Source organism: Larimichthys crocea, chromosome XV (genome assembly GCF_000972845.2).
Source record: "Larimichthys crocea isolate SSNF chromosome XV, L_crocea_2.0, whole genome shotgun sequence".
In the NCBI taxonomy this organism is placed as follows: domain Eukaryota; kingdom Metazoa; phylum Chordata; class Actinopteri; family Sciaenidae; genus Larimichthys; species Larimichthys crocea.
The window spans coordinates 7,132,602-7,159,907 of NC_040025.1; the positions used below are offsets into that span (position 1 = coordinate 7,132,602).

General features: G+C 42.3%; 1 protein-coding gene across 11 annotated transcripts in view; it reads left to right on the plus strand.

The window, feature by feature from the left end:
• Positions 1-21,012, plus strand: part of myt1b (myelin transcription factor 1b) — an 89,976-nt gene extending 68,964 nt beyond the window's left edge. For 6 of the 11 annotated variants that reach the window (XM_027288586.1, XM_027288589.1, XM_027288590.1 and 3 more), the window contains exons 3-23: positions 370-424; positions 1,871-1,901; positions 3,017-3,079; positions 4,769-5,142; positions 5,697-6,881; positions 8,157-8,291; positions 8,594-8,684; positions 8,936-9,040; positions 11,365-11,579; positions 12,094-12,281; positions 14,245-14,499; positions 15,132-15,286; positions 15,686-15,748; positions 16,149-16,217; positions 16,680-16,742; positions 17,095-17,175; positions 17,735-17,956; positions 18,297-18,388; positions 18,538-18,641; positions 19,472-19,615; positions 19,790-21,012. In XM_027288586.1, the coding sequence (XP_027144387.1) occupies positions 370-424; positions 1,871-1,901; positions 3,017-3,079; positions 4,769-5,142; positions 5,697-6,881; positions 8,157-8,291; positions 8,594-8,684; positions 8,936-9,040; positions 11,365-11,579; positions 12,094-12,281; positions 14,245-14,499; positions 15,132-15,286; positions 15,686-15,748; positions 16,149-16,217; positions 16,680-16,742; positions 17,095-17,175; positions 17,735-17,956; positions 18,297-18,388; positions 18,538-18,641; positions 19,472-19,615; positions 19,790-19,933 (3,834 nt within the window). In that variant the 3' untranslated portion in view covers positions 19,934-21,012. The remainder of the gene's footprint in view (positions 1-369; positions 425-1,870; positions 1,902-3,016; positions 3,080-4,768; positions 5,143-5,696; positions 6,882-8,156; positions 8,292-8,593; positions 8,685-8,935; positions 9,041-11,364; positions 11,580-12,093; positions 12,282-14,244; positions 14,500-15,131; positions 15,287-15,685; positions 15,749-16,148; positions 16,218-16,679; positions 16,743-17,094; positions 17,176-17,734; positions 17,957-18,296; positions 18,389-18,537; positions 18,642-19,471; positions 19,616-19,789) is intronic. The other 5 variants (XM_019255572.2, XM_019255580.2, XM_027288585.1 and 2 more) reach the window with 5 other exon arrangements.
• The last annotated feature ends 6,294 nt before the right edge of the window (positions 21,013-27,306 follow it).

Genomic DNA, 27,306 nt, shown 5'->3' on the forward strand with positions numbered 1-27,306 from the left:
TGTAGCCTTTGTTTCCATCTCTCTTTAGACTAAGTGCGCAGGACAGTGGCTTCACTATGTGAGCGACTGGTGAGGAGGGTGTTTTTTTTCTTTTTAAAGAATTACAGATATGATCGTCTCTTTGTGTCAGCGTTACCTTTGGTGTGTTTCAATGGGAACATTCTGAGTGAGGGTTATTATAGCAGCTCTTTTGAAGCAGAGGAAGGACAATTAACTGTGGATGTGTGGAGGAATACAGTGAGAGCATTGAGAGATTTCCACTCATGGTCTCCCTTCTCTCTCCCTCCTTCTGTTTCTCCTCCATGCTCTCTCTCTCTCTCTCTCTCTCTCTCTCTCTCTCTATCTCTTTTCCTCTTTTCTCCATCACAGATGAGTGTGGAGGGTGATGACAAGCGAACACGCACTCGGTCCAAAGGAATCAGAGGTAAATGTTTGTCATGTCTCTCCATCATGTCAGGCCCTGTCTGTTAAAGGGGCTTCATTTAATACACATTCACTCACAGTCCTTCGTGCACACATCTCTTCCTCTTTATCTCGGCTGAAAAGACTTTAGACCAACTTTAATTTAATCTCGGATACGTTACATAATAAAGGCAGATCTTGCAGTATGGACCAGTGAGCTCCACTTATGTCTGGACAGCTTTTATTTAAACTCAGTTTAAACTATAGAGTTCCAGTGCAAAGCATGTGTGAATGTGAATATAAATTAATGTTAGTGTGTATATATACATATTGATACATGTCTTTCTTCATGTGTTTGTATGTGTACAAACGTGTGTGTGTGTGTGTGTGTGTGTGTGTGTGTGTTTGATGTTTAGAAGTGAGACAGCTGAGCAACAGTTCACAGGGCGTTCAGAGCGCAGGAAGGCGTCCAGTCATTCCAACTGCATGATGAAAGACTGAGAAACTCATATGCTGTACACACAGACACAGACACACACACACACACACATCACTCACACATCAGTGTGTGTGTGTGTATGCTCGAGTGTGTGTATTGTCTATGCTCTTAGTGTATCTTGATACTCAGGCTCTTTCTGACATGTGATTAATGCATGTGATATGGGAGCCCAAGCTGAATTCTCCAGGATTGTATTGTTTTCTCGTTTGCTCCAAATGAAAATAGGATATTTCTCCAAACTCATTCTATCGCTCGACTCCCAATCGATGCCTATAGCCAGCTGAGATCGCTATGTGTGTGTGTGTGTGTGTGTGTGTGTGTGTGTGAGTGTGTGTGTGTGTATTTGTGAGTTTGTGAGCAGAGCTTGATTTATGTTTTGAAGGCAATTACTATAAGTTGTCCCAGAAAGAAGGGGCTGTTTTCTACTGATGAAGGCAGTTTTCCTTTTAATTTCATTTTCCCAATTATGATAACTAAAGTGCAACAATTAATCATGTTTTATTGCTGAAGTCTGCATATAATTGTCATTTTTTTTCTGAACCGTTTGGCTGATTTAGGTTTTCTCCTGTATGTGTGTATGCTTTTGTGTTTGCCTGTGTGTGTGTGTAAGTGTGTGTGTGTGTGTTATTTTATACGGTATGTTTGTGCAGGCCAGCGTTTGTTTTGTGTTGGCCTTTCTGAATGTGTGTTTATGCGTGTGTATGTTTGCATGCAGATATGTGTGTGTGTGTGTGTGTTTGTATGTGTAGCTCAGGAATGTGTCGGTGTGTGTTTTTTTCTCTCCTGATCATACAGTCAGCAGTGTGTAAGCTTCTATGAGGAGGCCTCATGGGAATCTTATGCATTTGTGATTTATTGATCTGAGTTTCTTTTAGCAGAGCGGCTTTCTGAGCAGTCGTTCACCTTTGTTCTCCCTTCCTGTATCTTTTTTTCTCCTCCTCCCCCCCTCCCTCTCTCTTTCTCTCTCAGTTCCTATTGAGCTCGTAGGACAAGAGCTGAGGTAAGGAAACACCTTCATCTTTGTGCAAATCCCTTTCATAAAGTTCTTTTATGTGCACCGCAGAGCGCCCCCCGGCACTCATAGAATCACTATCAGTGCTTCTTTAGATGATGTCCTATATTATTATTTTTTTATTTCTTATCATCAGCGCTCCTCTGCTTGTGGTCAGTGCCTCCAACAGGCTGCTATTGATTTCTCACAGCCTTCTGCTATTTCCTGCTATGAACACATACAATAGATGCAATAAAAGGGGCGTATGATCTTTTTGCAGTCTGATCGAAGGATACAGTGTGAGGAGAGAGGATGGTGAAGGGCGAGGAGTTTGTTCTCTCCTTCCTTCCTCTCCTCTTCCCCTTTCCCACCCAGGTGGTAGCATTTTAAGGGTCTCACTGCTCTCCAGGCCCATTGTTCTCCTTCCTCTGCCTCCTTCGAAATTATTTTTTCATCCTCTTATTTTGTCACACTTCACCTCTGAGCATCGATCTGTGCTCAGCACTCCAAAATAACCTTTTCGCTTTGTGCATTAAGGAAAAGGAAAAAAAAGAAACGGGTAGAGAGGCCAGAGATCAGCTCATTTAAAATGCAAATGCATTTTTTTTAATAAGTGAAATTAATAATAAGGATAATTGGAGTAATAAAGGGCAATTGCAGGGGGAAGTTAATGAGAATTGAAATGAGCCGTCCTGAGGGGTCATAGCAACCTGAATCAGAGGAGAGAGAGTGAGAGAGAGTGGGGGCGAGGCCTGCTGATGATGAGTGGTGAGGAGAGCAGAGCAGGGGAAATTACAGCAGGTCTCCGCTGATCTTTATCGCTCATACGAACAGGATATAGGCCAGGGTTGATGTACGACATACAATATTATGTTCTCTGCGGCTTGATGCCACCTGCATTCATGCATTATGTGTGTCTGCTAGACAGATGGGGTGTGTGTGTGTGTGTTACATATCGTGCATGTGCATTCGTATGACATGTGTGCTCAGTTTGCATGTCTTTGCCTTGCTTTGCTTTATCTTAATTTACTTTGTTTATTGCCTGTGGTTATCATTGCTTCTGCATAGGGACTAAAATGCACCATGTCTTAAACATATCTCTAACCTCCATCCATCCCATCCAGCTGCCCCACCCCTGGATGCAATGGCTCTGGCCATATCAGTGGGAGATACTCACGACACAGAAGGTAGGGCAGATTAAAAACCCACCCTCTGTCTGTCCTTCTTCTCTGTCTGTCTGTCCTCCTCATCCTCTCTGCCACGCAGCACCTCGCTTTGTGGAGGAAAAGCACGTATCACTTTTTTAAAAAAAGAAATAAACCACACTGTTGCCCAAAAAGTTGGAATAAAAAATATTTTGACCTCTTCTCATGAAATGATTGTGACAATGTGAAGTGTATCTTCTCAACACTTTATTGATCTATCTCTTCCAAACATCAGAGTGAAAATAAAACCACAAGTTACCTGATGTGTATAAACAGGAATAAAAAGAGGAATGTGTCTGAAACAGAATTATTCCATCTTCATGGGCAACAGTGTAATAGTTGGACCTGGGCAATACGCTTTTTTGTTTTCGTAAATGAGATGTGAACAATAATTAAGGAGCTCTGGTTAGCCACCGCATAGCATAGTTAAGCAAAGACTGGAAGCTTTGGTCAAAAGTAACAAAATCCACCTACCAGCACCTCTGAACCTCATATGTTATCATTTATTTAGTGTAACAGTGTGATCTTAGGGGGTGTTTTGTTGAAATTGCATTGCATTTCACCCTTTATTATGAGATAAACAAACAAAACGTGTTAATAAAGAGCTTCAGACATACTTGTTTTGTTACCTATGGACAATGCAAGGCTACCCCAATCCCCTTATCCAGCATCTGTTTTTTTTTCATCATAACTTTGAGTTGCAGAAATATTCTGAAAACATCTGCTCTAATCTTGAGTTAATCATCTTTCTCTTTTGTCTTGTTTGGAGACTTCTGAGTTAGACGAGCATTACAGTGCCTTCATTGACACAAGGTGAAAATCACAATGAGACGTACTGTACTGATTTTATCTTTTGTTATTATGTAAATTGCAGGCGTTCATGATATGAACACGTTTCAAGGATACTGAATGACCCCTGAGAGGGGCCAAAGTCAGATTGGAAAAAAAAAGGAGCACATTAATTATGCAATCTTGAATAATCACATGCCAGTGAGAGGAGCTGGTTTTGATATTGCAAAAAACTCCCACAGCCCCTCAGTGTAAACCAGTAACAAAGCTTTCAGTGGACAGTAGGGTTACGTGCTTTCTTCAGGTTTTTATTCCAGCTCCATCCTCCCTCCCTGCTCGTCTGTGTCGCTTACCCTCAGAGACCTTGCGCGACTCGGGGCAGCTCACTGGCTTGTGACTCCTCTTTATTGAGGGGCAGATATTAGCTATCTGTTTACATGTGTATTCATTCAGCAGGCAATTTCAGATGCACTTTGTTTATAGATCGTCCCTCAGTCTCCCTCGGCGTCTCCCAGGTGAGAGTAAGAGGGAGTTTATTGGATTTCACCCTCCGCTGCCTCGCCCGCCCGCTTCTCCATACAAGTTGTTCATTAAACGTTCCAGTCAATTGGCTGAGATTGGTTGTGATGTCTGAGTAAGCCAGCATGGCGCCCCCCCCAGGCCAGATGTGTGGACTCGCACTATCTGCTGCTCCATCCTTCTTCATGTCAAAACACATACACATCCTCCATTATGCTGCTTAAAGTCACTCATGATGAGGTGCATGAGGTTTTACTGGAGCGGATTTGTGATTTCTAATTACAGCCCTGCTTGGTATTCATGATGATTGTCTCCCTGCTCTCTCTTACCTTTCTCATATCCATCTTTCTTCCCCTCCATTAGTGTTCTGGGTTGCCCAATAGCAAGAAAGCGTCGTCTAGAGGAAGCCGAGCAGGAGCAAGAGCAGGATACAGAGCGGCCTGCCTCCAAGAGGAAGGCCCACCCACTGAAACTGGCCCTGGACGAGGGCTTCAGTGCAGAAAGCGACGCCAGCAGTGAGGCTGAGGGCGAGGGAGACAAGGATGAGGAGCGTGCAGGAGAGACCAGGGAGGTGGAGAAGGAGGAGAGGGAGGCATCTGTAGAGGAGGAGATGACAGAAGACCTGACGCAGGATGGACAGATGAATGGACAGGAGGACGATGCACAGCAGGAGGAAGAGGAGAGAGAAGAAGAAGAGACATATCAGAAGGAGGAGAACACGTTTGCAGCTGATGAAGGTAGGCTGTCATCGTACTGTCGGTCCTGTTTCCTATACCAAAGCAAGACATTCAAGGTCGTCTCCTTAGGATCCTGGTATTTTCTGACATTTTATAGATTAAATAATGAACTGATTAAAGGGGTATGGAGTGAGGTGGAATGATATATCCAGATTTGAAGTCTCTTGTGTTGTTTAAACTCTAAACCATGCTGTCACCAGATGTAGAGGCAAAGAAAACAAATGATAAGTCTATCCACCTGACAGAGAGGCTACAAAAATTCTCTGCACAGGTCTGTAATATTACAGGAGGGGAGTTGTCACGCCTCCTAATGACCACTTGGGGCACTAGAACTTTGTGAATGACTTTAATGGAGACGCTGTTCTACATCTCCACACTCCCAGCCGCTCACAGCAGGTGTTTTATCTCATTGGGAGTTCGCAGTGAATGACTTAGCAGGCAGGAAAACGATGCCAGTGATGATACAGATATCGCTGACGACAGCTTTAGCTCACTGCATGACTCACGTTTTCCTGCGTGTCACAGCTCTGACCTCTTCATCTCTGCTTCCACAGAAGAAGAGTGTGTGATCATTGAGCCTGAGCAAGAAGCAGCGCCACCTGCTGCCGAGTGCCAGTCTCCCTCTCAAAGCGCCGAAGAGGTGGCCAACTCGCTCCTCCATCTTGGCCGAGTCTCCAACAACAATGCTCCAACTGTGGCCACTCAGCAGCCTGTTGCTATGGAGACTGAGGAGGTTGTCACCGTGGCAGCTGAACAGGGTGAAGAAGCAAAGGATGAGCAGGAGGAGGACAATGAGGGGGAAGAGGAAGAGGAGGAGGTTATGCACAGAGTTCAAGTTCTGGAAGAGACGGCCGCTGTGCAGAAGGAAGGAGCTGAAGTAGAAGAAGAGGAGTTGGAGGATGAGCAAGAAGAGTGCCCGGTCAGCAACCACGAGAGCCAGGAGAACCACCGTCATGTGACCGAAGATGTCCACCAGAAACAGATCAAAGATGTAGAGGAGGAGGAGGAGGAAGAGATGGCAGCGCCAGCACAGCGGGTCACTCCAACAGAAGAAGAGGATGAGGAGAAGGACGAGGAAGACCGCAGGGAGGTGAACCACATCCTGCCCATTTCTGATGTGCCAACTGCCATCCGCACCATCACCAGCACCGCCGCAGCTCAGGGAACACACATCGAAGCTCAAGACCACAGAGCCAGTCCTCAGGAGGACTACAAATCACACAGGGGTAGTCCCCTCGGAAACTACAACACCAACAGAGCCAGTCCACTTGACAAATATGACTCTCATAAACGTAGCCCACCTCAGAACTACAAGGCCAGTCCTCCTTTAAGTTACAGCTCCCACAGGGCCAGTCCACTTGAGGACTACTTTCCCAACATTCGAGGTGAGAACTATAAAATCCACAAAGCCTCGTCCTCGGCCTCTCCCGACATCATCGAGGTGAGATCGGATAAGTCAGAGGAGAAAGACTTCGATGACATGGACGGGGATGATGAGCGCGACGATGAAGACAGCCTGTCGCAGCGCTCCACGGTGACGGACGAGTCAGAGATGTTCGACATAACCCGAGGGAACCTTGGCCTGCTGGAGCAGGCCATCGCCTTGAAGGCAGAGCAGGTGAAGCCGGCTGGGCCCAGAGAGCTGCTTTGTGCCCCAGATATCCACCACCAGCGATACTTTACCATGGATGACAGGCCCAAGCACCTGGACATCATCCGCAAGAGCTACTTCAGCAAAGGTAGGTCAGAGGTACAACATGTACTGAAATGTCAAAAGTTGCTTTGGGTAGGCAATACATCAGGAACATTGAGTTTACTTATTTTGTTAAAGCTACGTTTGCATCACGTGGCCGTGCTGCTACAAGCAGGGCCGTCACCTTGATGGTGAATTCAAGGACGCTGTGATATCTGAGGCTTGACATTCACCTGCTGACAGTATCTTTTTTTTTTTCCACAAGCTATGAGCATTGACAAGAATAAAGACGACAACGTGTCACAAGAAAGTTTTAATATTTTCAAACTTTCTGTAGCGTTGGAGAGCAGTGAGCGGTAAAAACCAAACCATCTGCATGATACACAGATATGACTGAACCATACATTTAGTCACAGCGTACAGAAAATGAAACACAGTGTACCAATTAAACAAAGTTACAGGGGTCCGCTTCGATCCTCACCCCTCCATTGTGACGGGGTTCCAGCTGAATAGACTTCCATGAAGTGCTTGAACCGCGAGGGAGGGAACATGAGAGAGATGACAACATGGTGGAGAGAGGGCGGAGAACGGGCGCGGGTTGCTCCGCAGCCGGCGCTGTAGTGTTTGTTTACATGCTGCATGTGTTCGGGCCTTGTATTTCACAGTTGGCACGCTGCCCACTTGTCATGCTCCTCACAGTATAGCAGTAGTGTGATTACATGCCTGGTAGTGCTGCCCTCTCCTTGGCCTCAGCTCCCTCCTGTGGTGACGTTCCTGTTCTGCTCACCGCTAATTAGGAGATGCGTGTCTCGTTAACATTCAATTTGAAGGCCAATAGAGCATCACACCATCCTCTTGCTCCTTTTCCCTCTCTCCAGTGCCACCGATACTGGCTGGCCTACCTCCAGTAGCTGTAGGGAGCTGCAGGCATATCTAAACCGTGCGTAAATTAGAGTGCTACGATTTCCTCCTTGTGTATTTTGTCAGGATAAGCAAGTCCACTTTGTTCAAGTTAACTATGGAAAAGCTGTAATATTTCTTAAATTTGATAATATTTCATCCTTGACAGCGTTTTGCAGGGAACACAAATCACATTTAGACAAGTGCTTCAAACACATGCATTTACATAAGCCACGAGGAGCAGATACAGATGGTGTTGCTTTTGTACAGTCGTCTGAAATATGTCTAGATTTCACGCTCAGCCAAGCAGACTGTCTGATGGCATTAACCACTTGCGTTTGTCCTCCCTATTCATCCCGCCTTCCCCTCTCCTCTTTTCACTCTCGTTCCTCCCTCGACCCTCCTGTCCTCCTCTATCCAGAGAGCAGTAGGCCAGAGAAGAGGGAGATCAAGTGTCCCACCCCAGGTTGTGATGGGACGGGTCACGTGACCGGTCTTTACCCCCACCACCGCAGCCTGTCAGGCTGTCCGCACAAGGACAGGATCCCCCCGGAGAGTGAGTTGTCTTCGGCTGCTTAGGAGATGAAAATAAGCACGGAGAGAAGAAAAGTGACAACAAAGGGCAGGCTGACAGGAAGTCAGACATCAAAATAGCTGCAATATTCACCATTTTGTAATATTTACCATAGTCCATAGAGGGGGGAGGGTCAAAAGAAGATATTATAATGCCAGGGTGGGTCTAGCTTTTTTAGGAAAGGAAATAAGAGATTCAGCATCTCTCCTTGTACATGAAAAGAGTGTTTGACATTGGATTGTGGATTTCTCTGACTGTGTGTGTGTGTGTGTTCTCCTCCTCAGTTCTGGCCATGCATGAGAATGTGCTGAAGTGTCCAACTCCTGGCTGCACTGGTCAGGGCCATGTTAACAGCAACCGTAACACACACCGCAGGTATTCATTCACACCTTCATTACAGTACAGAATCTGTGTAGATGTGTGTTCATTTGATTGTCTGCATCTCTGCAGATGAGAGCGCCATGTACAGAGTGCATATTCCTGTTCATGTATTTGCAGGCGCATACATTCATGTATGCAGGACAGCGAATGTGTCAGTCCGCACAGCAGTGTGATGCAGATCTGCGTGGTCAGCAACATGCTCCCCTTTTCATATTCGTCTTCTTTCTCTTCTTCCATCCCTCCAGTCTTTCTGGATGCCCCATTGCTGCTGCAGAGAAGCTGTCCAAGGGCCACGATAAGCCACATCTCTCTCAGCCAGGCAGCGAGCACCTCAATGACAGAGTGCTGCGGTGAGTAATCAGTCAAAAAGTATACAATCGTATGATTGACTTGCTACACAGAATAAGTATGGTTACCAATAGCGACAAAAGTCCAAAATATAACTGAATACATTAATCAGATAAATGACCTAAGGCTTTACACTTCCCACTGAAGCTAATGTCCAAAAGAGATGGGTACAAAGAGAAGAGAAAAGGGCTTTTTAAAATTCTTCAAATCCACCTCTTTATATGTTAATATGTCTTTATATGGTAATTAGCTATTTGCATGCACTGTACGTTTATCTCCATAAGACTGTCTTCTATTACCTGCAGTGTCAGAATATTTAAGTAAAGTGAGTGAGTAAGTCAGTTTCACCAAGCCCAAATCCCCTTCATCACTTCATCAATCCAGGGCTGCATTAACAGTTGATCGCTACAATAACAGCTTTTCTCTGCAGCAAGAACCAAAGCGGAGTCTTGGACATTACTCAGACTTTTTTTTTTTTTTTTAGATGTGTACGATTAATCTCCTTAATGTCAAAAACCTTCTAATTAGCATCATTTAGCTAACATTGTCAGTGTTATTTTTGTCACGTCAAGAGTTCATGCAGGGATGTCCAGGAGTATGCAGTATATGGATAATTAAACATCAATTATACTAGTATACTAGTATAATGAAATTAGTTACAGCGACTACACACACGTATCTCATTATAATACAAGCAGGAGCAAAATTGGAAATGTCTGTTGGGTAATAAATTAATGATTAAACATGTGAAATAAGCAAAATAGGATATATATATATATATATATATATATATATACTATTATCTATATTATCTATATCATGTATATAAATAATGTTTTTCTTTTTTTAACAGTTAATTGGAGGTTATAGGAAAAGGAAAAAGTTTACATTTTTTACATTTCATTTGAATTAAAAGTATTCACATTTAATGTATTCGGTTTTATTTTTGACTCGTCTGATGACCCTTAAATGCTGGGTGGGCATATCGAACCCGTTTCCTCCAATCCAAACCCCACACGGCTGAATCCTCCTCAAGGTTAGCTAGTTTACAACTGAGCCACGGAGACTGTCCTGACCTTGGTTATTGTGCCTCTCACAAGGGGTAAAGCTGGCCTGTGAATGGCTCAATTTAACGAGGGGGTCTTGAAGCATTCAGTCCGGCGGTCCAATCATTACTGTCACCTCACATACTGAGATCTCTTTATCTCCATTCATCTCTCCAACTGGTCAGACGCCGTGATCACGGCCAGAAGAATGATAATTAACACAAACCAGACACTGGTATTATGCTAAATCCACGCTCTTCCTCATTGGTATTTTAATTAATAATGCAGCTGATAAGCTAATTATACAAGTTGTAGGGGCATTGCGGAGGGATAGGAAAAATAATTGCTTTCCTCGAGGAAAACCTCATCAGTGGTCGGACAAAGCATCAAGGATTAAAATATAATAAGGCTTGCTTTGTTTTTTCCTTCTGAGATTGTTATTAAAATGAGCTCAGTTGTCTGTTGTGTATGTAGCTGAAGAATTCCTCAGTGTGGTCTATGTTCTGAAGGAATCCATGCCCAATAAATAAAGATCCCCTGTGATCAGTGCCATAAAGTTTCTGACAGTCATGAAAATCCTCCAGATGTGAGTGTGTATTTTTAGTGTGCCACTGTGTGAAGGCCATCAGTGTGACTACGGAACAGGTCATGGAACTTATTAATGAGCGTATGCTTAGAGACCAGAGCCTGTGATATGGGCGTCAGTGAAAATGATGGCTAGACTCCCCCTGCCTCCATCCTGCACACCACCACCCCGCCTCCCATCTTTCACCCTTCTTTCTTTGCCGCTCTCCTCTCCACCTCCTCCTCTCTTCTTTCTCGCCCCCCCCGCCCTTCTGCCTCTCCCTGGTCTATCAGTGGATTTACGCCAACAGGTCTGACAAAAGCCCAGGCTCTCCAGGAAAACGAGAGGGCTTAAAGCTCATAAATTCCATGCTGTACAACATGCAAATGTGCCCTCTGCTGATAAGAGAGCTTTTAATCCTGCTGCACTCCTGCTAAGTACACCGTTGCCCCTATCTTTACTCTCTCTGTGTCACTCTACCTCCCTCTCTCATTCTCTCCTTTCTCTTATTCTCTTTTTTTTCTCTCCTCTATTTGTTTTTTATGTTTATTGTGTGACTCTTTATTGCGCAATCCACTTTTTTATATCCCATCTCTCCTTGCTATTCTATTCTATTCTCCTCAGTTCTACTCCATTTCTATTTTCTGCTTTACTTCTTCTAAATCCCCCTCCTGCCCCACCCTGACGTCCTCTCGTTCTCTCCCCCCCCTCGCAGGCCTATGTGCTTTGTGAAGCAGCTGGAGGTGCCCCAGTATGGCAGCTACAGGCCCAACATGGCACCCGCCACGCCTCGCGCCAACCTGGCCAAGGAGCTGGAGAAGTACTCCAAGGTGTCCTTCGATTATGCAAGCTTTGACGCTCAAGTGTTCGGGAAGCGCATGCTTGCTCCAAAGATGCCCACCAGCGAAACCTCACCCAAAGCCTTCAAAAGTAAGAGGCTGAGGCTGGACTTTTATTTTTAATTACTTTTTTTTTACTCAATATGATTGGTATTGCATTCAAGGTATAATTCTACATTTTATGAAACATGTTTATTCACTTTCTTGCAAAAAAAACTACATGAGAGGATTGAATTTTATATCTGTGCATTAAATATAAAGCAGGAGACACTTATATGCTTCATAAATCATGTATGAAGACTGAATCTTGTTTGGTTACTCAGTGCAAAAAAGTCGTTCTTCTTATCATCTATTATCTTTCTAGTTTTTATGCAACTGCTCTGTTGCCTTAGGAACTGTTAGTTGTTGTCTCTTTCTGTTTTTACTCTGCTCTGTGAAACACTTTGGGCTACAGTTCTGTATGAAAAGGTGCTATATAAATAAATACAGCGGAGTTGAGTTGAGTACATTACAGCACACCTTTCTTTCTTCTTTCTTCTCCACTTGGTTGTGTCCTACTTTTTTAATCACCTGATCTAAGTTGACTTTATTTTCTCCTCCTACAGCTAAGCCCTCATTCCCCAAGTCATCATCGCCCACCCTCAGTCTCCACGGTTACGGGAAGAGCTCCTCCTTGCCCTATGACTACTCCCATGATGCAGAGGCCGCTCACATGGCCGCCACTGCCATCCTGAACCTGTCCACACGCTGCTGGGAGAAACCTGAAAACCTCAGCACCAAACTCCAAAACAAGGTTAATAGACTGTTATCATTGATGTTTTTTTTTTTTATCTTCATAATTAGCACTTTAAGGATCGTAGTTAATCATAAAAGGAATGAGAATAAATCCCTCCTGTTTCTTAGGTGATCGTACAGCAACCTATAAATCTGAAATTGTTGTTTATGGGTGATGCCATCATTGTAAAGTTATTATCCTGCTCGTCTCAGCTCTCGCTGAAAGAGATTATTAGCTGATTGTAGGGCAGATTGAAACATTGCAGGCCACAGCTGGTGAGATGAGAGAGGATGGCAGTGGGTGTGCCTCTCCTCTTCTCTTCTCTCCTCTCCTCTCCTCTCCTCTCCTCTCCTCTCCCCATCAACTCTGCATGAATATATCATCAGGAGACATTGGCTTACAGCAACAGGATGGTGTTGAGATGCAGTTGCATCACCTTTTTCGTCCTCTTTCATCCTTTCATCCCTCCATCCCACACACTTTTCATGTTGTTATTGAATTTGGCTCACTGCCAGCTCCCTGGATTACTTTTCCACCAGGTAGCCTTTTTTCATTATCTGCCGGACGGATCTCCCACTCTCTTTCTCCACCCCCACCACTCTTTCTTCCCTTTTCTTTTTACATCTCCTTTTACTCTCTTTATCTCCCTCTTTTCCTCCCTATGTAAGTCTCACCGATTCCCCCTCTGTCTCTGTCTATACCTCTCTATCTCTCACTCACTTCCTCTTTCCCCTCTCTGTGCACAGGAGGTGTAATTGGAGCGCCACTTTCCCCCATATTGTGATTTTTAAAAGCCCTTTTGCCTCACAGAGGAGAGAAAGTGACTGCTTCATCATTTTTCGATTTCCTGACATGGTTTTAGGAAGATAAAAAGAGAAGATTAATGTCTCTGGCAGCAGAGCAAGAGCAAGGTGTTGTTCAGCAAGGCACTGATCCAAGATCAGGCCTTCAGCTGCACAGCATTACAGCGCAGATCAACCAAGGACTGATCTGGAATCAGAGATGGAGCCAGTGGAAATCCAATATTGAAACATTGGAACACTGAGCTCATCAACCAGGGACAGTTCTGGGAACAGTTCCCATTTTTTTCTCCTCTTCTCCTAACCCTTTGATTTTTCTGGCCCCTGACCAGCCCATATGAGCGCCATTTTAGATGAATGCTGAAAACATGGCTCATCTCAGCCCTGTGTTTCTGTTCACCTGCCAGCGCTATAATAGAGCGCGAGAGATGAGCCGTACTGTTGCTGTTGGCAAAGTATTTGCAGAGTACATTAGACATCATTACTAGCATGCTTAAGCGATGAAGGCGGTGTTCTGAACTCGAACATGTGGCAATCCGAACTGCTGCGTGACTGTTTAAATGTTTGTTTGGTTCAAGCTCGAGGGCGATTTTACAAGAAGGTGAAGGTCGATGGGCTGGAATAGGAAGAAATCAACTATTAGAGTTGAGTGTGGTCTGAATGTGTGCGTTATAGGAAGTTATGAGTCAGGAGAGGAGGTGTGTTAATGTATGCACAGGCCTGCAATTGAATCTGCTAAGAGGGTAATTAATTTAATCACCATCACCATCATCATCATCCTCATCATTGTACAGGACGGCCTCTCATGTACACTGAAGTGCACCAGAGGATACTCCAGTCATTTATATTTGAGAATACTTAATTAGATGTATTAGTTGGCTCTGTATTTTTTTCACAGTTAACGACTATGTATGGATCCCTGGTTAATAAAAAATTAAACGGTTAATACTATTAGTGACTCAGTAAATCAGAAATAAATCAGGTAACTATTATGAAATGTTATTTTATTATTTTTACTTTCATAAGAATAATTTGTCCTCACTCAGCCCACCATCACGTGCACAACTGCTGACTTGGCCAGCAAGCAAGCTCCCCTTAGCTCCTGTTTTCTAGCCTGGTGGTTGGGAGGTGTAATGCTTGCGATATGGCCTCACGTCTAAGCATTCTCGTGTTCTCTCCAGGAAATGGACATCGAGGTGGACGAGAACGGCACCCTGGACCTGAGCATGAAGAAGCCCATCAAACACGAGGGCAGTCTGTCCGGCACCAGTCCCGGGGTTCGATCCCCGGACCCTTCTTCCTCTTCTTCCTCGCTCCATCACGGTGGAAGCAGCGGGATGACATCACCAAACCTTCACGCATACAAGCAGGAGGAGTGGGAGGGACCTCTGGATTACACCAAACCCAACCGCCAAAGGGAGGAGGAAATGGACGAGGTCAGTACAATTAAGACGAGCAAAAGAACGAGCTCCGAAGTGTTTCCCGTGATATTATTCACAGAGGAAGTGTTGCAACATAAATAATAACAGACAAAATTCCCCCAAAGCTTTTTGAAGAAAGAAGAAACTCTTACTTGTTTACATCACTTTGTCTTTCTCTAATCCCCTCGCTTTATTTCCTGTCCCCTTGTCCTCTTTCTATTATTCATTTATTTCACAGAAATACAGAGTTACTGTACAGTTAAAACACTGCACCGTGTAACAGAGGTGGTGTGTCAGGTGCATTGCACCATCCTGACTTTGGCATATGCAAATTTTTACTCCTTTGAACTTTTTCAAAAGAAATATAAAGGGCTTTGAGTGTAAATGTTTTATGAGACACTCTGCATCACAAAATAATAGAAAAGGGATCAGAGTAGAGACCTGTGTGCACATGGTGCTTTGCAAAGTTTCTTTCCTTGTATACATACTGTATATGCAAACTACTGTGAGACAGTCTTTCATCAAAACAGGTCTAAAAAAAAAATCAATACAACAACACATTAGTACAATTTAAATGATCCGAAACGCTGATGAATTACAGCACATTTGGGCTCATCTTCTATCTTTTAATTGATTTTTTTTTTCAGATGGAGCACACAGGCCAGTCGTTCGTCTCATCCGACCCAGAGGACTGCGACATGATGCAGGACTGTCTGGAGGAGAGGAAGTACCCGGGAGAGGTTACAACCCCGAGCTTCAAGGTCAAGTTCCAGCCCAAGGATAGCAAGAAAGAGCTGCTCTCGTAAGTAACAAAGAGTCTAATGCTACAAACACCAGCATGATAACAGTACTAGTTTTAGTATTACTTTTGGTCACAAACCAAAGTAGTTGACACATAAATATTTTGACCTGATGATGGTGAAAAGTTAAAGGCCAAGCAAAGCTATTACAACTCATCCTAAGGGAGGCATGAGTATCACATTTCACCCGATAGTTGTGGTTATATTTCATAAACATGAATGTCTCTGTACCGTTTTATGTTATATTGTTACGTTATATGTTATATTTCAGTCTGGACCAAATTGTTGGACCCACATTGCAACAGGGCAAAACACAATGGAAAATGAACTTCTTATATTTAGTCAGTAATGTTCTGACTGAGTCCTTGTCCTCTGTCTAACTCCCGGTCTGTCCTCTCCAGGTGCCCTACACCTGGATGTGATGGCAGCGGTCACATCACTGGAAACTATGCGTCCCATCGCAGGTATGCACAGCTGCAGACTGATTTGGGTGATATAGTATAGCTAGTTCTCTATATAGAAACTCTTATATTAATGTTAGCTCTGCTTAGACTGAGAGAGTACAAAGCGGACGCCCCACAACTAATTCAAATATTTTATTTGATCCTGACATGCCAGAGGCAATAATGTAGCGTGAGCCCAGGAAGCAAAGACAGTCATTGACTTTGATATGCATCAGTAATTTACCTCTTGCCGTCCGTCCTCTTTCTCTTAAATGACCTTGGTATGCCTTGCATTCTTGATTTCCCTTCACTCACTGTCTTTCTTCTCTCTCCTTTCACTCCCCTCACACTCTCCTCGCCCCCTTTTTTCATCCTTCTCTTCTTCTGCCTATCCTTCGCTCTTTTTTCTCCCTTCTCTCAGTCTGTCTGGGTGTCCTCTCGCTGATAAGAGCCTTCGGTCCCTCATGGCGGCCCACACCCCTGAACTCAAGTATGTCTGCTCTACACCTTCACTGCCTTCTCACTGCCACTTCAATGCACTGCTACTGACACCGTCCAATGGCACAATGCTTTATTTCGCTGACGTTAACTTATCTTTTGTCACCGGCTGCTGCCTCTGTTGCTGCTACCTCTGTCACAGTGTTTTTTTTTTCTGCATCAGGCTTGGACTATGCTTGCTTTTACTCCAATCAGTTCATATAGATGTGAAATGACAATGTCATTCTGATGATGTCATAGCTCAATAGACAGATAGAAGAAGTGTTTAAATGGCAAAGGGCCTGAATGAACTGAAAACAAACATTGCTCGCAAGAATGAATACGAAAATGAGCAATGTTCATAAGCGGACCATTTCTCTCGTCTGCATAATGCCATTTTCTATGAAACATTTACAGTGTTATGTCTTCTGCCAGGCTTGTATTAAATGTTAAACATTGCTCTGCCCTTTCCCAGATGCCCCACACCAGGATGTGACGGCTCAGGTCACATCACAGGAAACTACGCCTCCCACAGAAGGTAACAAACATGAAATACAAATGCCAAACACGCACACACACACACACACGCACACACACACACACACACACACACACACACATACACATGCACACAGTCAGTCAGAGAGGCCTAGTGACAGTTCATGGTAGAATTAGACAGGGATCACATACTCACACATTTCCACACCTTTCCATTATCCTATTTTTGGCCATATTAGGCGTTTTCTTTGAGTTGATTTAGTTTGTAATTTGGTTACAACAACCTCTGTAGACTTATTCTTCCTTATATTGTTCTCTCCCTTTATCAAGCAAACACTTCACCAGACCTTTTTTCAACCCTATGTTATCAATTCCATACTTTCTGTTTTCAGTCTCTCTGGGTGCCCGCGTGCCAAGAAAAGTGGAATTAAAACTCCTACCAAGGACAACCAGGAGGACTCCGAGCTTTTAAAGTTCGTACTGCTCAGAAAGCCATAATGTCTGCTTTTAGTGAGACTGACGGTAAAAGTAAAATGCAATAAAAAAGAAAGAGAGGAAGAAAGAAAGCGAGAGAGAGAGAGAGAGAGAGAGGGGGAAATCACTGTGAATCATATGCAGAGGTAGTGAGCTGCCCCCATAATTGAATCAAACGATCAGGCCCTTACTGATGGGAAAATACACTTACTGCAGATACTGATTCTGGATGTAGTTCATGGTAGAGTATTGTAGAGTAGATTGTCAATACATAAGAAAAACATATGGGCTTCATAATGCATTTGCACACAAATCAGTTAATTTAACAGCATGTTGTTGCCATGTGCTAAACCTTAATAGCTCTTGCATCAGTAATATTACTCATTGCATAAATAATTTTACATTTGGCCCAGTAGAGAAAGTATATAACTTAAATCCTTATTCTAATATTTTAACTTTCTCTACACTTTATATTTTTGGATTCTCCTCATCTAACCTTTGTGACCTTTGTTTCTCCCTCTTTTTTCTTCTTTCCCTCCTCTCCTCCGCTCCCTGCAGATGCCCGGTGCCGGGCTGCGACAGCTTGGGTCACATCAGTGGGAAGTACGCCACACACCGTAGTGCCTACGGGTGCCCGCTGGCGGCCCGCAGACAGAAGGAGGGTCTCCTTAATGGCACACCATTCAACTGGAAGGCCTTCAAGACAGAGGGGCCTACTTGTCCCACCCCAGGTTGTGACGGCTCCGGACACGCTAACGGAAGCTTCCTCACACACCGCAGGTAAACGACATGCAGACAGTTTATTTGGTCTTTTAACTAAAAATAAGAGTTGGTTGGTGGCCTGTTACAAATAAATATATAATTGTGTGAATTTAGGTTTGATTTGGATATGGAAGTGTCTCAGACTTTATTTGCCTTAATATAGAAATAAAAACATAGTTTTGGGCTTTTTCACTTTCTTGATGAGAATATTGAAACCACCACCACGGTGCACTAAGTATGAACTATTTCTTCAAGTCCCAAGAAAAAACAACATCCTGTTTCCTTAATTTCACATATTTCTGGTTGGAATCGGATGTTGGGTTTGAACATAAAATATTGATATTTTTTGTGTCTCCAGCCTCTCAGGATGCCCCAGAGCCTTGTATGCCAAGAAGAAGGCCAAGTTCCCCACAGAGGACTACCTAAGCACCAAGTTCAGAGCCAGTGATGGTAAGTTGTGGACAAAAAACTATAAAAGACCTCACACGTGTGTGAGCGTTGATTCAGAATACGCTGAGTCCTGCATCATTTGAACGGATGGAATGGAAAATGCAGATGAAATATTTACAAGAGCTATTCTTTGTGTCTGTCTTCTTTAGTTTTAGACAACGATGAGGACATCAAGCAGCTCAACAAAGAGATTAACGACCTCAATGAATCCAACAATGAAATGGAGGCTGACATGGTCAACCTGCAGACTCAGGTGTGTGTTTCTGCTTTGTTTCATTTGAACCTAAATATCAGTGGACGTGAGACGGATTCTTACAGCACAAAGTCATGTATTAGACAAACACTTAAACACTTAGCACAGTAGACTGTTGGCATTTTACAAAGGCAAAGACTGATGCTTTTAGCATTGTTGGTCAAAAAACTGTGTGACTCGATGACCCCACCAAACTCACACGACAGATTCAAAAAACAAATAGATGTGTGCAGTTACAAGAAAGGCAACAGTCATCATCACCTGTTCACAAATATAAATGATATGTCTTCTATTATCCATACACTTTTTAAGGGTAATGAATCACACAAGGGATTTCCTGCATCTCTGTAAATATAAACTGCAAATATTCTTCCAGTCCTTTTTTAAAAAAATGAACAGTTTAAATGACTTGTTGTATGTATGAATTATTACATCAATAAACTTTAATAAAAAAAACATAGTTCCTATAGTTACATGGACTTGCTATAAAGGAAAAGGCAGATTTTATTCTATGTTTTGTAATTGTGAAGAAATCTCATGATCCAGTACCTTCATATGTTCACAGCCCAGCCTCAAGCCCCCCCAACAGCTCACAAATATCATTTTTCCCTTTTTCCACTTCCTAAAGCTGCTCACTGTGACTCCAACAGGAAGATAACATTTATGCATTTGGACTATTTTTAGCTGCAGATTTTTAGCTGCAGATCATAGTTGATTTTTTTTCCTTTTAATTAAAGTATAGACAGTAGGAAATGATAGAATACCACCAGGCTTCCTCTTTTATTGTCTTAAATGTCTCCTTATAATAATCCTGCTGCTGTGTTTTGCAGATCTCCTCCATGGAGAAGAACCTGAAGAGTATTGAGCACGAGAACAAGATGATCGAGGAGCAGAACGAGGCTCTGTTCATGGAGCTGTCCGGTCTCAGCCGTGCCCTGATCCGCAGCCTGGCCAATATACGCCTGCCACACATGGTAAGTTGTTGTCTACATACATACAGTACATACACAGGGTTGGGCCCACTCACTCTCATGCACTATGATTTATTGAAAGCATTTATTCCAAGGTGAATGTCCTGTGTAGACCAGCGCATAGCTGCACATGTTCCTGCTCTTCTCAGTTGAGATTGGTTGTTGTTTGTATCGCAGCAGGAGCCAATCACCGAGCAGAACTTCGACAGCTACATAAGCACCCTGACTGACATGTACACCAACAAGGACTGCTTCCAGAGCCCTGAGAACAAGGCTCTGCTGGAGAGCATCAACAAAGCTGTGAAGGGCATCAAAGTCTGAGGCTCAACACATAGACAACACACACACACACGGAGAGAAACCCAAACTGTCCTGAAGCGCAGGAGCGTGACGGAGGTGAAGATGGAAGGGCGGTGAGATGAAGGAGAGGTGTTGAAATACTCTACAATATATTGAAATATGATTCAAAAACAAAAAGGGAATTCAGGTTATTTAAATAAACGGCAACTTTAAAAAAAAAACTAAAAAAAAACTCAACCCAGGGAGCACTCTGTGAGAAGAAAAGTGACGCGGACCAAAATCCACACCATGCTGCTGCTGCTGGGATCAGGAAGACAGAACAGATCCTTCAGTCAGAATGGATGGAAGAGAAGAATAATGTTACTAGCAACTGTATCTGGGGTTTTAAAATTCTGTATGTTTACCTGTTGTCTCTTTTGTGTCCTCGGCTGTTTTTGCAGAGGCTTTCACTGTTGCTCTGTCGATCAGTTTTTTCCGCGCTCCACATTGACTGAAATGTGGAGGAGTGTAAACACGGGACTGAGGACACAGATGAGTTGAGGACTCTCAGTGCTGTCCTGTAGCATTATACTGTGGCAAGCGTGTGTGTGTGTGTTCACCGGCTCCACACACACACACACACACAACACACACACACACATACACCGGCAATATGAAGCATGCACTAAGTTTGTGTTTGCTTTGTGGTATTACTGCGGCAAAGATGTCAACAGTGCAATGTTGACTGAGTTTAGTGAGGGGAAAAAATTCTTCAAGCAAGGTTATGAGACAGATCCAGGAACAGTGAAGGTTGTTTGTTTGTCATGGGGTGGCTGACATCATGATTTAAAAAGCAGCAGATAAATCCTTTTTTCCCCTTTTTAAAAAAAACAAACTGAAATGATGATAGTGATAGTGTGCACACATTTCAAATTCAGTTAGTCATATCAATAGTATTTATCAACATAGGAATTGCACTTCATTTCCATGAATAGTTTTGTGGTACAATAATTATTGTTATATATGAATTATTTAAACTTGTGAACTTTTAAATTGTAACTTATTGCCATTTATGTTATTGAGGTTTATTTATTTGAAGCAATCTATTTATTACCTTTGTTTTGTAACACACACAAAAAAATGCATCTTTACTGATTATCATGGTTGAAGCAATGTCTTATGTCAATATTTTAAGAATCTATATAGATACCTGACAAGGCATATTTTGTTTTGAGTACTTTTTAAAAACCTTTTTAAGTGCAGATGTTTTATAACTGACAAAAAAATTTGATAATTTTACAAAAAAAGTTATTTTTTTGGGTTGTCCTCCTTTTCTCCTTTTTCTTTATTTTTTTGGTTTTGTCTTTCTGTTACTGCTACATTCAGAAACCCACTGCTGAGAAAAAAAAAAGAAAGTATGTATTTATTATTTATTTAATATGAAAGAAATTGACTGATATGGCTGTATATTTATTTTGTTATTTATGTGCGTGATGTGAGTCTGAGTAGTCTTAAAGATCCACTGCTAATATTTAAATAAAGAAACAAAATCAATACAAATACCGTTTGATTACTTAGGCTTATACCTAGACATACCAGCAGCTGATTGTAAAAACAAAAAAAAAGAACCCAACAAAAGCAATCACTGTTCTGTTGCTATCTGGTCTCCGTGTGTTTGCTTTTGTCAGGTGAAAGAAAACCAAGAAATGTTCAAAAAAACAAACATAGAGTTCAAAAATCTTACCTCTCCCAAGCGCTTTGTAGCGGCCAGCACTGGCTCACCCAAAACCTCTATAATGTACCATATATGCTTAAGTAATGCTTTTTTTTCTTATTTATTATTTTCATCAGTACAATGGTACATATAGAGCTCTATTCCAGCAGTGGTTTAGGCTGGATGTATGGGTCTAAAACACACACACACACACACACTTACACACACACACACACACACACATTTGCACATGCACACACACACACACACACAGTGACATATCCAAACCTTTGAGGATACTGTAGGATGGCCTCTTTTGTCAAACTTCTATCAGATAAACATACACACCCTTGTAGCCTTACTCTAGATTTTAATTTTTTGATGCACAAAGTGCCACTAAAAAAAAAAAGAAAACGAAAAAAGAAAAAAAAAGAACTCACTTTCTTTCCTGATTCTTCGCATTCTGCAATGTAACAATGTCTGGTCCTGGGAAGACCACGGCATCAAGAGAGTGGTGATTGTTTCAGATGCCTTTATTTCTCTGCCAAGATGGCCATTAGTACACTATATATACATTCTGTATAAATAGATTTTAAAGATGCTATATATATGAATATAAACATACATATATTTTTCCAGTGTAATTGTTGACTTGCTCTTCTTCTTCTCTTGTATTACCTTATCAAAAGACGACTAGCTGTCTAAAAGAGATGCGAGGGGCGTTATCAATGGGAGGCAGTTACACCATATTTAATATCACTAAGACCTGCTGAACTGTGGCTTTAAACATACCATTCAGTCAGTCAAGCTGAAAGCAAAGTAGGCGTTGATGATACAGTACAATATTTTCAGTGTTTTCATAGGTTTCCTTTTTTTTTTAATCCTTTCTTTTCTGTCTGTCCTTGATCCAGAAATGTCAAAACATCTACTGTATGTTGTACTACTGAATCTGAGAAATGACTGTCAATTTGAAACTAGATGGTTGGCTCTTTGTTCCTAAGTGTCATGTGAGTTCATGTATAGTTAAAAAAAAAAAAAAGATGATGCCTCTGAATAATGTTCTGCACATAGTGTTTGGCAACATTGTGCAGTTATTGTATTGTTAACTGGTAAGGCCTGCTCGCTATGAGCCCATTCTCTCTAATGTTGAATCAAGCAAGTAGGAGACTTTAGTGTAACCTGCCTCTGTGTGATCTGTCGCAGCTACTGTGGTGTACAGTATGATACCCTTGTGTAACTCTGATGTCAAAGGCATGTTGTAAATGTGCTTTTAGCCAATGTAGAATGAAACTCCTTTGTGCACTTTCTGAATACTCGTTGAAAATGCCAGCATTGAATCTCGACTTGTAAGAACCCCAATAGATCACGAGCAATAGCAAGTATTCACCCCCACTGGAGGGCACATTACAGTACACAGCATCGTCACACCTGTATCGTTGTGTCAGACAGAGACATTGCTTTGATTCAGAGGGTTCAGCCCGTGCTGTCAAAGCTCCAAAATGTATAAAAAGGAAGCTGTACTTTCTTTTCTAAACAAAAACCAAAAGAGATTGACAGGAAGCAGAGTTTGGTTCTCAGGTGACTGGGGGAGGGGGGTAGGGGGAGGGTAGGGGGGGCTGCTAAAGCAGAACTGAGCAATGCCATAGGTCAGTCAGTCAGCTGAGGCTAGAGGCGATAGCAGCGGCTGGTTCAAGGCCTCGTGTGAAATGAGATGAGTGTGTGGGAGTGGGAAATTGATTTGCCAGGCTACACAATCTCCCCCTTGTTTTAGGAGGAGGCGTTTGTTGCATAAATATGTCCATCACTCAGAAGAATGTCAAAGCTTTTTATGACTTTTAAAGCCCCCTACACCCCTTCTTCATGTGTTGTGTAACCTTTCCTCAGGAAAGATCGTTTTGATGCATTTGGTTAACAAAGTAGCATATTCTTTCCTCTCTTGAAATGCACGAGAATACTACCCAAGAGTGTTAAGACTGCGAATATTCTCCTAACTTATTTGATATGGCATGACCCCTTTTAAACTGCTTGATGAAATTGTCTACTGAAGTATGTAAATGAATAACACTGAGGCCATGAAAGCATAGCATTTTCAAAAAATGTCAGCTGAGAAAGCAAATGCAGCCTACGGTCGGTTCTGTGCCCACACATTGTATGTTTTCTTATTTACATAAAAGTATGATGGAGTGAGGAGTTTTATTAATCTAAATGGCAAAGGAAATTAAAAAAACAACAAACTGGTCAGGGCATAGTTTCCCTTAAGCACCTGGAACAAAAATGAATTTGACACGATAACACTTTCAGGGAAACCAGCCCAGACCAAAATCCAGCCGTGTGTTTAAGAGGGGGCGGCACACCTTTGCATCCTGGTTTCATGTTAGATACGGACGTGTGCTTGTTAAGAGCTGAATGGTCACACTTTGACACACACACACCACGTAGAAATGTCTGGTTGAGTGGCACTTTTTCATCAAGCTGAGCAAAACCAAAAGCCCTCCCTCCCCCTCCTCCTCCCCCTCCTCCTCCTCCACCCCCTGCTGTAGTTACGAAACTGTGTGGTCTTATCATGTGTGCCTTTCTCACTCCATTCATTTCAAGATACAGTATGTTTACACGTGGCAAACCTGGTTCAAATACTGTGTAAAAATATTTGGTCTGGATGTAGAGCTCTTAACCAGTACTTTGGGGGGACTTTGGGGTGGGAGGGGGTTACTATGTGTAGGGAAATAAAATAAATGTGTCTTTCACATGCAGGTAGAGGCCATTTTGTGACCGAGGTACAAGACAACAAGCTTTTGTTAGGCTAAAGAAACTGTGATCTCATTCTGTCGATTCAGGTACCAAACTGCATGGACAGTTTCTGTGAAGGAATCTGAAGAAGAACATCATCATCATCATCATCCTCATCTTCATCCTCATCATCATCATCATCATCCTCATCCTCATCATCATCATCATCATCATCATCCTCATCATCATCATCATCATCATCATCCTCATCCCTAGATAATGCGTCGATGTGCAGGGCATTATTTTGAAAACACGTGGAAGTCTCTGTACATATTTGTATTAAGAAGAAACAGTGTTATTGTTGTTGTATTGAAGACAAGTTGAAAATGGTTAAAAAAAAAAAGAAAAAAAAAAGTTTGTGACAAAGAAAATAAATCCACAGCCAAGGGTTGTCCTGCTAGCACATTTTTACAGAGATGAGCTATTTTTACTGGTGATTTTCTAGGCATTGATATTGATATCCTTTTAAAAAAGTACAAAACTTCCAAAATTACAAGCACTTCCACTAGATTGTATGGTCATTTTTGTTACTTTTGTAGATGTGGTCGTTCCTTTGCTACTGCACCGTTTTGTAAAGTGGGACAGGCCTTGGCTGTGTGTCCTCGGGGTCTCATGTTTTTGTTTTTGTCTTTTTCTTTTTCTTTTTGTTTTTTTTTTGTTTTTTGTTTGGGAAGTAAAACACTGTAGATGGGCCGAATTTGTGACTGTGTGTTTGTGTACTTGTGTACATGTTCCCCTGTTCCTGTGTCAGTGTTATAAACCAGAGAAGTGATGTCAGTTATTGTGGGGGTATGAACCATTTTAAATGTTCTCTATGAAAAACACAAATAAAGAATCATAGACAAGTACGGCTCTGTCAAATCAAATTAATGTGTGTGTGTGTACGTGTGTTTGAGTGTGTGTGTCTTTGTGCGCTTGTATGTCTATTTTTGTGGGGACCTATTTGAATGTTACATCTTCGCAGTGAGGACAATAGCAAAGTGGGGACATGTTGGACGGTTCTCACTCTTGGACGCGTTTGAGGGTTAACACATGTTCATGGTTGTAATTGGATTTAGGTTAGGATTAGGTTAGGCAGTGGTTCTCAAACTGGCCAACGAGGCACAGATCCACTGCAGGGGAGTTGTGGAAAACCAGGAGAAAAATAGTGAAACTAAATTGAATGAATCATGAAAAAACATTTGCTGGTCTTAATTTAATTAAAATTCAATTTGAATATGTTTTTATTAGTTGCATCCCACTTTATTGTGACAAACTGATAAAGTTTTGCGATGGGGAACGTTATATTTCTTACTGGCTTCTGGTTCTTAGAAAAACTTTGACAACGACTAGGTTGAGGGGTGGGGGTAGATATTTATTTGTGATGGTTAAGTTAAAATGTCTGGGAATGAACTATGTCAATGACACAAATGTGTGTGTGTGTGTGTTTGTATGTAAGCGAGAGAGAAATCATCAGTCGTGCATTGCAATAACACCAGAGTTTGTGAATAAGTCAACTGTATATCATATGCACTGGCCAAGCAGTCACATAACACATATTGCCTTCCTCACTGGTGAACAAAATGGGGGACTTGAGTTTGCTGTTACCATGCAGTTAAATGCAGTTTTTGTTGAACAGCACTGACATCTGGTGGACAATGTGATGAACCAACATGTTGTGTAGACCCACTAATAATGATTTCTGACAATGGTTTATGATTTATCATAGAACTTTTCAAACTTTTCTCAGTCGCTTTGGCACAGTGCTCCAAAGATAATCTTTATTCTCATGATTTTTCAAATGGTTTGCTCATTTTAATCACAGCAGTGTGTGGACACGGAGATGTTTTCTTTTTAATGCTACATGTAAGGTCATCTCCCATAGAGGGTCTTTTTTTTTTTAAATGAATCAGAAATCAGCCTCTTTTAATGCAGCTGTTTTCCCAAATACAGTTTTGCTCACTTTGGTTTGAGAACATTAAACACTGATGTTGCCCAAACAGCCTTACAGAGGAAATGTGAATTATTAAAGGTTATTTGTAGAGTGGAGACAGTTTTGTTGCAGAAGGACATGCTTGACAATGTTTTCAGAAAAATATCAAACATAATAAACATGATATGATGATTATAATAAACGATATGGTTTTAGCCTCAAAATGGACACGATCTAGAATCTGTTCAGACTTTGGACGGTGAAGTGGTGATGTCTGAAATTGAGCCATGGATGCTGCATAGTACATGAGTTTCTACACCAATAGGTACTTTGTTTAGGCGTCTGAACCACTAGGCCAACAGGACACCCCAGGGATGGACATCATCAACTTTATCCATGCCGTGGAAAGATAGTTCAGTTTGTTCAGCGTCATACACAGGACGTCAAATACTGATGAAGAAATTGGAAACAAACAAAAGGCGCGGGTAGCATTCATGCCCATTTCTCTTTGTGTTTGACTTCTGAGTCTGGGAAGGAGACTCATCATGACTGACAGCCAGCTGGCTGATACCCAGGCTTGTCTCCAGAGCACACGTCAACGTTTAAGAATAAAACTGATGATCTTCTGTTCAAGTGTCACAGTAAGTCCTGACAGTGTGACAGCGAAACCAGCATCAGCAAAGACCAAGAGCCTGAAACTGAGTCAGCTAATTGGACTTCAGCCTTCATTAACCCACTGTGACATATAGTAGGTCACTGGTCCGGTACAAGAGCACAGTAACTACCAGGGCTTATTCAATTCAAACTAAGACGGATAAAAGACTCAGGGCTGATTGGCTGAGACACACACACACACACACACACACACACACACACACACACACACACACACACACACACACACACACACACATATATGTTCCTTTCACATCGTGTTCAGTCTTTTTAACAGAGTTCAAATATTGGCTCACATCTGCACTCTGCGTCAGCTTTTAACCACAT